Source organism: Fulmarus glacialis, unplaced genomic scaffold (genome assembly GCF_000690835.1).
Source record: "Fulmarus glacialis isolate BGI_N327 unplaced genomic scaffold, ASM69083v1 scaffold9354, whole genome shotgun sequence".
Lineage (NCBI taxonomy): Eukaryota > Metazoa > Chordata > Aves > Procellariiformes > Procellariidae > Fulmarus > Fulmarus glacialis.
In genome coordinates, this window is record NW_009206051.1 from 24,290 (window position 1) to 36,390 (window position 12,101).

At 52.3% G+C, this 12,101-nt stretch overlaps 2 protein-coding genes across 2 annotated transcripts in view; both read right to left on the minus strand.

Moving 5' to 3' along the window:
- ABCC2 (ATP-binding cassette, sub-family C (CFTR/MRP), member 2) overlaps nt 1–4,313 on the minus strand; it is a 17,683-nt gene extending 13,370 nt beyond the window's left edge. The window contains exons 1-7 of the mRNA XM_009575606.1: nt 4,272–4,313; nt 3,531–3,704; nt 2,920–3,045; nt 1,696–1,830; nt 1,164–1,286; nt 758–813; nt 277–508 (exon numbers count right to left, since the gene is read on the minus strand). Of these exons, the coding sequence (XP_009573901.1) occupies nt 277–508; nt 758–813; nt 1,164–1,286; nt 1,696–1,830; nt 2,920–3,045; nt 3,531–3,704; nt 4,272–4,313 (888 nt within the window). The remainder of the gene's footprint in view (nt 1–276; nt 509–757; nt 814–1,163; nt 1,287–1,695; nt 1,831–2,919; nt 3,046–3,530; nt 3,705–4,271) is intronic.
- A 3,370-nt stretch (nt 4,314–7,683) lies between these two features.
- On the minus strand, nt 7,684–11,965 carry CUTC (cutC copper transporter; the record flags this gene model as incomplete). Its single annotated transcript, XM_009575607.1, has 6 exons — nt 7,684–8,121; nt 8,704–8,809; nt 9,213–9,240; nt 9,843–9,976; nt 10,398–10,433; nt 11,717–11,965. Coding segments are annotated over 6 exons (665 nt in total), but the record flags the coding sequence as incomplete, so codon positions are not given.
- Nucleotides 11,966–12,101: the final 136 nt, after the last annotated feature.

Here is a 12,101-nt window from a genome sequence, read left to right on the forward strand (position 1 = left end):
CAGAGATAAGGGAGCTGCTTGTACTGCAGACTTGAGGGTGGTTCCTATGCTTCTGTAGGGCAGAAGGATGGAGACTTCCTTGGTCTCTCTCAAAACATGGGGATCTGCCGAGGACAGGGAAGACCCTGTCATGGGTTCCTCCATCCTTGCCCAAAGCCCTGCAGAATCAAAGAGGGGAAAACCCAGCAAAGGGGGCTGCAGGGAGGTGAGGTTACCCTACTCCCCAAGGCTGGACCTCTCACTCCCATGCAAGGCCAAGAGTAGGAAGAGATTTACCAGCACCAGGATGTCTTGGCTCTGGGCCTTGCTCATGTTGTTCCCATGGTCTGGGTCACCTTCCTGGCGTTTTTTTTTACGTTTCCGTTTCTCCAGTTCTGCTTGGGCCTTCCTCACTGCAGTCTTCATGTTCTTCTCCAAAACAGCGTAAATAGCCTGCGTCTTGTCTTTGCCTTTCAATTCCCAGATATCCTCTATCTCCAAGGGCTTGCGATAGCCCTTGAAAACCATGCTGTGGGGCAGAGAAATCTCCACTTAGCAAGTCTCCCAAACTACACCCAAGGGAGAGTCCTTGCTGCAAATGCAGAGCCTTGACACCCAGCCTAGCCCTGAGCTCAGGCCACGCAGATGGCACCGAATGTGGTGCCTCTCACGACTAACTCCAAGCAGCCTGTGCTGCAGGCTCCCCGAAACAGCACTGGCCCAGCCCTAAAGCACCCCCACATTTCACCAGCCCAACCCCTCACGGAGCCCTGCTCACCTGGTGTACCATTCAAAGGTGATGGAGCTCAGGAAGGAGGCTGTCACCTCTGGGTTCTAGGGTACAAAGCAAAGTGGGTACCAGGAGATCGTTGATGCTAAGGGGTGGTGTTGACAAGAGTTGACTCAGCACCCCCAGCCATTAAGGAATCCCCGCAGTTTCAAACTGCGCCAGCTCCAGCCCCAGGAACCCCATCTCGCAGGCAGAAGCAGCCCCCCTTGGACACACATGCAGATGCCCCAGGCTGCAGATTCCAGCTCTCGCTGTGCCCCTTGCTGAAGCCCTCAGATCTTCCCTCCCACAGGGGCCAGGAGGAGTCTCTGCATGGAGCCCACCCTGCCCCATGCAACACCAGCCAGGATGTGGTACCCTGAGCCCCGAGCCCATTCCCGCATGAACCTCGCACCTTCTTCCTGATTTCCTTTGTTTCTGTGGCAACATCTGAGAAGCCCGAGACAAGAAGGAGCAGCAGCTGGAGCCCGTAGGAGATGAAGAAAAGGACAAACCGTGGTACATCGGAAATTGGTGCCTGCAGGAATGGAGAGCCCAGGGTGACTGTGGGACTTCTCTCAAGGCCACCTGGCACTCAGAGACAAGATCCATTCCCAGGACAGTGAACATGGCTGAGCCCAACAGGGCAGTGCAAAACTCGCTCTGGGTCCTGGCTCAGCTTCCCTTCGCCACTCCTCCCAGCTTCTCCCTGACCTCTTCCCATAAGTCCATAAGGGGAGAAATTGGTACGGGAGAGCTTATGCCTCCCCAAAGAGACAGGATGAATTCAAAGAGCCATTCCTTCTCAGGTCTTTTCTGGCTCTCCAAGGTCTCTAGGGCAGCTGGGACCTCAGTGATACCACTGAGAGCTTGTCAAGAGATGAAGTCTGAAGGGACTTTCTTTGGGTACAGAACAAGACAGAACAAAGCTTCCTGCCAAACCCAACCTGCAGGGCTTTCCGGAGGAGCGACTGGAACGGCAATACCCCACAGAGCAGGGACAGTGTCCAGAAGCAGAAAAGTATCCCCGAGTCTCTGCACAAACAGAAGCGTCGCGCATCATGGATCAGCAGGACCAGGAGCTGGGGGATAGAAAATCAGTCAGAGGTTCAGGTAGGGCTGCAGGACTAGGTCTGGGCTCTAAATGTGCCTTTGGAGCATGTGTCCTGGGATGCCAGCACGTGTGATCTGCTGGGATTCTCTGCCTTGAAGACACTGAGCTCCCAGTGCCTGAGGTCCCTGCCAACCCTACATAAGCTTAGGAGTTAATCGCACAGGGCAAAGGTTTATTTCAGGAAGCCATAAGATCAGGCTCCTCATAGGAAAAGCAACGTCTGAAGACACCCTGACATTACAGCAGGGCACTGTTTCTCTTTTTAGCTGTTCTCACCCCAGATTCTCAGATACGCCCAGCTGTGAGAAGTCACACCCTGTGTCCCGCATATTGCCTCCAGACCTATAATTAAAGCCAGACCAGAGACCCAGCAGTGCAGCCTCTCTGGGCAGTCCCCTTGGCTTATAACCTCACATTAATTCTGCACGTGAAACTAAATTACATGACAAAATATGAAGGATAGCAAATTGAGGTGTTACTTTTGCTTTTAAGTGTAGCTCTTGAGCGTTATGGCTTTGTTAAGACTGTTAGAATATCTCATGTCTCATGCAAGATATCTGCAACTTCCATGCACGTATTCCATCAAGCTAATAGCCCCTATGTCCTCAGCTTTCTCCTCTGCCTGGGTAGCCTGTGGCACTTCTCGACTCTTTGCACAAAACTGAGCCGTAACTCATGGGAAGCTGTGAGACATCAGAGCAGCAAGCCATGGTCTGATGTTCACGCTGTGCAATCAGTCCTGTGAAACCCATACTGCTGCTACTAAGGCTTCTGCCAGACAGCTCAGCTATGCTCACAGGCATAGTATCTATCCCAGCTTTAAGGATAAAAAGAGGGAGCACTGTACAACCAGACACCTGCCCTCAACCTGTCGCTCTTGTGCACCACCCACACACGTTCAGGGCTAGGCCCTACCCATCCTCCAGGCTACGCGTCCCTCGTGGACACGGCTTCCAGCTGATCTCTGTGCTATGGGAAGTTTTGTGCGGCTTGGCCCCACGGTCTCACACCCTGTCTCTTTGGTGACACACAGCACATTTACCAGCTGATCCCTTACCCAGGTGGCGATGTACAGGCTGGGGTTTGTGTACTGGACAGCTGGCAGGGGGTCCTGCTCTGTGTCCTCTACAAATGCCAGGGCCAACTCCGCCACTGCCGTCAGCATCAGCAAGGTAGCCAGCGCCTGCGGGGAGAGGGGAGCAGCCGTGAGGGGAGACCCACCCCATCATGGGCATGGGGAACCACTGGAAGACAACACAGCTGGACATAAAAGCACTGTGTCCATACACTGTTACACCCCTTCCAACCCAAACCTGGCCTGGGAGAGCTTTCTAGGGCCCTGTGAAGCTGCAACACTTCCACAGGAGTACTGCCATCATTTTAAGCTTGGAGGATAACAGCCCACAAGATGAGAGGCCCCAGTACACACCTCTGCCCTCCCTCCCAGTGCATCCCAGCCCTGTTATACCCTCTGTCCCAGATATGCCTCATCCTAGGCCCTCCTTTATGTTTCTGTCCCAGGTAGTGCCTTAGCCCATTGCTCCTTCTCTCCTACACTTCTCATCTCTCCATCCCACACCTGACTCCAGCCCAGAAGCTTTCCACTCACCACCCCTCCATCCCAGGCTGCTCCAGCCTGCCCTTTGTGCTCCCTCAGCCCCACTCTACCTGTTTGATGATGTAGAGTTTGGTCACAGATGATTTCTTGGCTCTGGATTTGCACATGGGCAGGAGCTGCCACGGAGCCAAAATCCAGAAGAAGCCAAGGGGGACCCAGACCAGCACAGTCTGCTGGAAGCACACGGGCAGGTCGGCATCTGGCCGAGCAAGGTAGGATGCATTCTGGGGGCAGCAAGGACAGACAGCCAAGTCACTTGGGATGGCTTGACCCTCACCTGGCTCACAGCACGAGAGCCAGCACTCCTATAGCTCCTGCCCACCCTGCTCCACCCCATCGCACCCCCTCCCCAACACCCACCTTCCTGGCTGAGCATTTCAGCACTCAGCCAAGGTCCCAGGCGATGCCCCCCTACCCATCTATCTGCCTGAACCTGGGAGGGCCTCCCCCATAACCACCCCTTGCTGGAGCTAAGCCAGCTGCAGCAGCTGGACCCAAATCATTCCCCGAGAGGTCCGTGCAGGGTGTCCTGCGTTCCCAGCTGGGCAGCAGGGCTAAAACAGGACTCGCTCAAGGAACTGTCATTTGCATCGTTGTCTCGTGCATACCACGCAGGCAGCGCACAGCGCTCAGTGCCATGGCAGTCCTGGATGAACACCAGAACCCCTGCCGACCGCTGGCAGTTGGGTCCCACCGGCTGAACGAGCTGTGAGCCTTGGGATCTACTGCTCTCCCCTTCCACTGAGCATCCTACCCCAAGAACGGGTGATGGGGGTGATGCAGCCACTCACCCAAAAGACGGAGCCGCAGAACTCCTCCAGGGCTGCCGACATGGCTCAGGGAAGAAGAGACAGCAGCTCCTTCCCTCGCTCTGCCTGGCTGTGAGACTCCTGGGTGGATGCTTGGGACAAAATTCACCACACCCCCTCAAGTGGTGTTGGGACAAAATCCCTGATGACACGCAGTTAATTGTTAACTTGGTGCTATTGCACAACACCAGAGACCAAAGCAGTGACCAAAAGGGCTTTGGAAACTGCATGGGCTTTGGAGAAGGGAGGAGAGGAAGACCCAAGAAAGAGGTCAAAGGGGAGATGCAGGGAAGCCACTGTCACAGAGTCACTGCAGGACACCACAGCCATTGCTCAGAAACCACAGTGCACACCAACAGAGACAAGCTCGTATGAACCCACTAAAGACACTACTTTGGTGCAATAGACCTCTCCTGCCAGAACAAGCCTGCCGAATGCTGCCAAAATGTCCAGCAAAGGCTGGTCCCTCAGGAGCCAAAGAAGACAGTACCCTTGTCCTCATGTGCCACCCAGCACATGACACCAGCAGTGCTCCAGGCCTGGGAACTTGCAGCATCTGGCAGCTGAGCTGACCACATGCTGCAGTGGTCTTCCTGAGTCCCCGGGATCCAGGTTCCTTTTGCCAACTACTTCTGGCCTGCAGAGTCTGGAGACTTTCCCAGCTCTTCCTTTTGCTTCTCCCTTTCCCACACCCCTGTGTTGTCTGCATGTTACAGCAGCTGGCTGACCACAACACCCAAAAGAGACTTTGAATCTTCATTCTAAGGCAACCCCCAACATCTGAGACAGCCAGAGGACCACTCCTGAGGAGGGTGACTGCCAGTAAATCACCACCCTGCTGCTTAGAAAAGGTGGAGGTGTGGGGGCAGGTGGGGATGGAGCTACGCTAAGGCCGGAACTGAATTTGCTTTATCATGCATGCTTTTGCACGGTAAGTAAAAGGGGACGGTAGAGTGACTGCAAGAATTCTGCTGTCTCATTGTTCATGGAGTTAGTAGATGGCTCAGAAGTCAAGGGTGATACAATGAGTAATTGCTTAGGAACAACCCCCTTACCATCAACACCAGAGAAAGGTTCAATGTCCAACTCACTGGTTAATTATTATTGGCTTGTCTGATTAAATCCACTTGTTTTTGTAAATAAAGCCACCCCTAGTGCTAGGTCCTCCAGGCCAGAACCAATACACTGCTGATGAGAGCAGCAATCTGATACAATAGATAAGAAATAAGTGAATGGAGCAGTCACTCCCCCAGCCCTTCTCCATCCAGAGTGCTGACGTGATTCTTCTTTCTGCTCGCTGGCACAGGTGTCCTCTGGCCTTGCTCGTACCCACCTGGAGCGCTGCTGCCAAGGGGACCACTTGCTCATGACACCTTCCTATTTAATGCTCTCTCCCATCGCTTGTCTCGGTTTTCAGTACATGTCACAGCCCATCCTCACCCCGTCTTTGGTCTCTCGTTCAGAGTTGAAGTGCTTTGCTCAGCACAGGATGCCAGCTGTCTTTAATGTTCAAAGCTGGCACACCCCCACTTTCTCTACCCTTATACCTGGGACATGCTCCATGCTCCTCCTGAAAACCCACAAAGCCACCTCACTGTCCTTCAGCTCCTTCCATAAAGCTTCCTTCACTACAATACCCGGAAAATGCTCACTGGGACCAAGCTAATCAAAGAGGTAAGACTTCTTTGGCCAACACCACCACACCGTTTCCCTGTGCTCCCCTGCCTTTACCCATCTTTTGTTCACCATCTTATAACTTAAGTTTTCAAAATTAGGCATTGCTTCATGCCTGTCTCACACAGGGTCTGGTCCAGGACAGAGGCTTCTGCAAGGCAATCTACAAATTAGTCCAGTCCTCACTGCTTATCTCTGTTTCTGAAGGGTTTGTTTCTCTGCTTTGTTATGCTGTAACCCCACATGAGTTCAAAAGCCTTTTTTTCTTTCCCGTTTTTTTTTTTTAAAACTTTACACAAAAGGAAAGAACCAAACTCTGTGTTTATGATGCCGGGGGGGCTGTGTCAGCAGAATGTTCATGTTAATTGCGCTACTGGTATCTTAATCATCACCATGACTCATGAAATTTCACAGCATAAGCCATAGAATCATAGAATCATAGAATCATTAAGGTTGGAAAAGACCTCTAAGATCATCAAGTCCAACCGTTAACCCAACACCACCATGCCCACTAAACCTCATCTACACGTCTTTTAAATACTTCCAGGGATGGTGACTCTACCACTTCCCTGGGCAGCCTGTTCCAAGGCCTGACCACTCTTTCAGTAAAGAAGTTTTTCCTAATGAACTCCTAAATCAGGTATCCTGAACTATATTGACTATAACCACAAATTTAATCATTTCTTCTTCTGAGTTTGGATCCTTCCTACTGCCTGCACATCTGTCAGTGCTGAAGCAGGCTCTGACACCAGCACTAAGCAGCCATTCCCTTCCCAGCTCCTATGCTGAGAACTACCACATACGTTCCCAAGGTGAGTTTTGGGAGACACTGATAGTTCTGATGGACCCATGTGAAAAGCTGGATGTATCCTTTATGCTGAAGATACATAGTTAGCCTTGGTTATAGGTTTTCAATAAGCTGATTCTGTTTAAGGTGACAAAAGGTGCTGCCACTTTGTCAGATATTACATTTTCCTGTACATCCTCACAGGCTGTATGCTATTGCCAAGATGGGCAGACAAATCTGAACCCTGTTTTTTCCTTCCTAAGAAGGTCCGCTATCTCTGCTGTCAGGGGGATTCTCTTCAGCTTTGTGGATCTTTTAGAGAAGAGCAGGCAGCAAGAATAAAGGTGCTTTATCTCTGGGTCCCTACTCTTTTAACGGACCGCTCTGACGCTGTTCAGATCTTCCATTGGGTATTTTGCAGGGTAACTGAAATGAGTCTAAGGCTTCAATTCTGACTAGGCAGCAATAACCCAATAGGCATGTCTGGAGAACAAGCAGTTTGTGCTTCCTGTTGGGAAAAGGACCTGGAAAATCCCTGAGAAAAAGCACCTTGTCCTCCCAAGGAATCTCATCATACACCCACCCCACCTCAAGCACTCACGGCCCGCAGCCCAGGATGCCTCACAACTACCTCACCTAATCAGTCAGGTAGTTGGAAGCTCCTTCCCGTTAGAACTTAATTGTTCATCACCTCTACATATCAATGTGCTTCTCTCTACCTAGCAGCTGCTGCGTTGCTAATCCCCAGCTATCCTACTGGCTGACCACAGGCGGCCTTGTTTTCTAGCTGTGGCCATGACATTTCCCTCCCAGGCATTCTAGATGTGATAGTATTCTCCTCTGGTGCAATAGAGGCCTGATTAATTCAGGCCATGCAACACAGATCACAGTCTTACCTGTAAAATATAGATAAATCTTTAAAAAGCACAGCAGGAGGGGGGCAGCTGCAGTGTTTATTTGACAATCACATGCAGTGCTACACAATTCAGTCCCCCTACTTGCTCAGCTCCCTTCCTCCCAAATACTGCCAAACAGCTTGTTGCTGCAACATCTGGGAATGAGTCCTTTTATTTAAAATGGCCAACGTAAGTTTCCAGGCCAGGGACTGGTCATTCAGGGGAAGCCAAGGGAAGAGATGTCAGGCTTCATCACCTAGCTCACATCCTCTGCAGCCTGAGGACGGAAGCGGTACCCATCTGTCCACGTGGCAGGGAAGACCCTGGAGTCTCAGCGCTCTTGTCCCAGCATGGTGCCTTCCACTACAGAATGTTCTTTGCGATGGCGTTCAGGGTCCTCACTTTGGCCACATCTGCCACCTTTATGGAGTATTCAGGGGCAGAGAAGGACGCTCCCATGGTAACGTTCGGATTTCTGTCAGGAAAATCACTGGTTACTATCTGCAGGTGATACAGATGAGTAAGACACACTAAAAAAAAAAACCACTATCTCCCCTAGCCTTGGCAGTGGCCAGAGAACTGCTGGTACCACCCAAACCAAAGATCAGACAGTAACAGAAAGAAGAATAATCCAAAGGCAAGAAACAACAGCATCAACACAAACCCAGTGCAGACCTGTGGACAAATGTAAGCCATTCCTCAGAGGCACATCCCACTGGCCTCCCAAATCCTACACACTGGTGTTGAAGGTCTAAGGCAACTACACCAGAACCTGTCTTCCCGAGTGCACTCACAAGCCCTAGGGCAGCAGTAGCCGAAGAAATGCCCCAAGGGTCCGGTTCTGCATGGAGCTCGTGTCCAGATGATGAGCACCGCTGGATTCATACACTGCAGAATACAGAGCCAGGCATCATGATCCCAACCACAAGAGTGCAATTAGCACCCAGGAAGCTGTTTGAAATTTATGCCTGTTCTATAAACTCACGTTCACATTAATCCAGTTTTTCCCTTGTACAGTTTTGCTAAAAAATAAAAATAAAAATAAATAATCAGTTACCTGAACTTCATCCCCGAGTCCCGGGCTGAGCGAGCAGAGCAGTGAAACTCAGAAGCAGTGGAGCCTTCCAGAATCCTCTGTAGGTTGCGCTCTGTGATGCCACCCCCTGGTGGGAAGAATCCCGATGTCACACACAGCGCAGATGGCACGGTCCCAGACCTGACATCACCCCAGGACCCTCACCGTAAGGGACAAGCACCATCTACGCTGAAGGGAAAAGACAGCCCTTGGGACAATGGAGACCCGGGCACGTGAAAAGAGATGGGAGAAGCCTTGGCTCATGCTCTCCCACAGATCTAGGGCTGTCCCCAAATCCTCCAGTGCACAGCAGCTGCAGGGCTCTGCCATCCCCAGCTGGCTGCGTGGCCTTTACTCGCACCAGGGCAGGAGCTCCTCCTCCTGGGGACCTGGCTCAGAAAACCAGATCAGACAGCGCATGCCAGGGCAAGAGGCTAGGGAGCGGGGGCTAGGGACTACAGGACCTATTACAGACGACAAAAAAACATTACCTGGCACCACCACAATTCTGCCCTTCGCCTGAAAAAAGAATAACACGTTAGTGATACTGCTCAGCACTACATCCACACGTGCATTTGTGGGGCAGCAAAGAAATCTTACACGCAGTGCCTTCCATAATAAGCTCATGGATGTCACCACGGCTTATGATTCGTGCACTATCACCCATCTTTTTTGTACTATTCATGTTTTACAAGGAAAAGTGGAAAAGAATCTGCAGTCACAGTTAAGACAACTTGTCACCATTTCCTGCTACCTCTCTATCCCACCTGGGTACCTCCCAGGTACGTCTGTTGCATTTTCCTAACAGCAACTGTGAGACCCAGCAGGGACCTCGCTTTCCTGTTTACGTGGGCTAATCACATCAGCTGCTGAAACCAACTCTTACCGCCCTCCTCCCAGTCTGCGAGCAAGAACAACCCAACAGGTCTTTGCTGTGGGAGACTTCGGGGTCCAGCCCACGTGGACTTGGGAAAACAGATTAAGGCCAAGCCAGACAAGAAGGGCAAGTGCTCCTTGACAGAAGTTCCCTTACAGAAACAAGGGCTACCATAAAGGAGCTGCCTCCAGGCAATGCCCAGGAAGAAGCCACAGTAACCCAGGGGAGCACAGGGAACACTTACCTGTTCCGCAAGTCTCTTAATTAAGGACAATCCTTCCAGCGCTGAGCTGTCACAGCCACTCGTCAACACCCGCTCAAACCCCAGAGAAATCAGGGTCTCCAATGCCACCAGAGGGTCGTGCACCATGTCGAAGGCTGAGAGACCAACACAACAGCTCAGAAATCACTCAGCTCACCATGCTCAAGCCCTGTCCCCCAGCCAGCTCAGGAGCCCAGGAGCCAACGACAGGAAAGGGTCCTTCTCACAGCTGGCCACCCACAAGGGGAGCCACAGCTCTTGACTATAATGTCCCCCTCGCAGCAGTGGCAGGGCCACCATGCTCAGCTTCTCAGACACCTCCTCTCCACACAGGGCAGTGACACATCCCCCAAGCCTGGACCCCCTGGACCTTTCCCCTCCTGGGGGAACAGCCCAGCCACAGCCCGCTCTGGCACAGCACAGAGAGCTTTCCCCCCTCCAAAGAACGACCAAAGCACGTTAAGCCCAGCTCCCTGCCAGCCCCACCTTCCCCTGGCAGCGGGGTCCCTGCCAGGGCCACTGTCCCGGGCAACTCACCTCGGTGAAATGTGACTGGCAGGGGGCGGCACACAGCTGCAATAAGAAGACACACGGTCAGTCAGGGCTGGCACAGAGAGTCCCTTGTGCTAGAACCAGAAAAGCGCATGAGATGAAAGTGGGCAAAGGCTTCTCGGGCCACTCCTGGGGAGCTCAGAAGAATCCCAGTACTTGCTGGAAAAAACTCAGCTGCTCCTCTTTGGCCAGGCTCTTTGGCTCGGAAGAGTCCTGCCCTCTGAGGAAGAACAAACCTTTGTTTTTATGAGTAACATCAAAATCCCCCATCTCATCTGGATCATGCAGAACCCCCACTCCCACCGGAGATGTCTTGCTCTGCAGGAAGGAAGCAGGAAAGTTGTCTCATCTCCCTGGGGAAGGGACAGGACCGGTGCTCTTTGGAAGCAGGAGAGTTATTTTTGCGATTTCTTTCACTACCTATAACTTCTGCTCTATCTCAGACCACAGCAAACTTCACTAGTGGGGCTCTATTTACTGGGCAAAGGTTATTTAATTCTATGAAAAGAAAATCAACTGCCTCCTGCCCTGGAAACACTGGCTCCAGCAGAGCACCTCATTGCTCTAGTGGAGGCAAATCCTCCAAAGACCCCTCTCTTTTGCTGTACTCCCTACAGCGCATTCACTTTCATATGAGAACCGCGGCACCACATCAGCAGGGAAAGGCTCAGCCCTCTTTAGCTTTGTCTGTAGCTCACAGAAAAGACGTAGAAGCAAATTCTCTTTCTCTCTACGTGTTAGGGGTCTGGACTAACAATTTTGCACTGCAGCTTCAGTAGCTTTTTATATGTTTCCACCTCTCTCTATCTTTTCTCATTGGGTGTGTTAGAGGAAAAAATGAAGATGAGTTGCCAGCTACCCACAAGGCCAAAGTCCAGGAGAGACATATCCTAGACACCTGTAGCAGGGATGTAAGGAAAAGAACAAAGGGCAAAGAAAATGAAGAAGGGAGAGAATCCAACAGTTTAATACTCTGAGGCCCCCAAAGCAGCTCACCTCAGCCTGTCTCCTTCTTAGACCCTGGTATTATGTCCCAGGTGGCCTCAAACTCTGTGTGAACTGCTCGGGGCAGTGGTCCTTGATCTGCAAAGCTTCCTACCTATTTAATGCCTCACAGGTATGACAATACATGACAATGACAATACATGAAACTGGAGAAGGCGGAGAGAGACGGCAAGACCACAGACAAGACATGCAGACCAAAGCACGCTGCAGTTCCTTCTACAGCATTGGACAGAGCAGCGCCAAACTCCCGCCTGAGCAATAGAGCTCAGCACAACATTTCTGACTGGAGACACTCTTACCCAGCAACGCTGTGCAGAGCTCTGTATCGATGCGCCCGTCCTCAGTGAGGGCCCCGAACACCAGCCCGTCGGCCCCGTGCAGCTTGGCAAGGCGGATATCGGCTTTCATCACTTCCACCTCCCGGTCCGAGTAGAGGAAATCTCCGCCGCGAGGTCGGATCATCACGAAGACAGGGACTCTCACGCACTGCTTCACCACCTGCAGGAGTCCTGGTGGGGAGAGGCAGCTCAGCACCCGCTGCGGCAGCTCTCGGGGGAGGCAAGGCGAGACAGCGGGGAGGGGTGCACGGGGGACGCAGGCAGAGGGGAGAGGGGAGCGCTGGGCACGTTGACCCCCCAGGGAGGGGGAGCCGGCTCAGGGGAGGACGCGGGCCGCCGCGGGGGC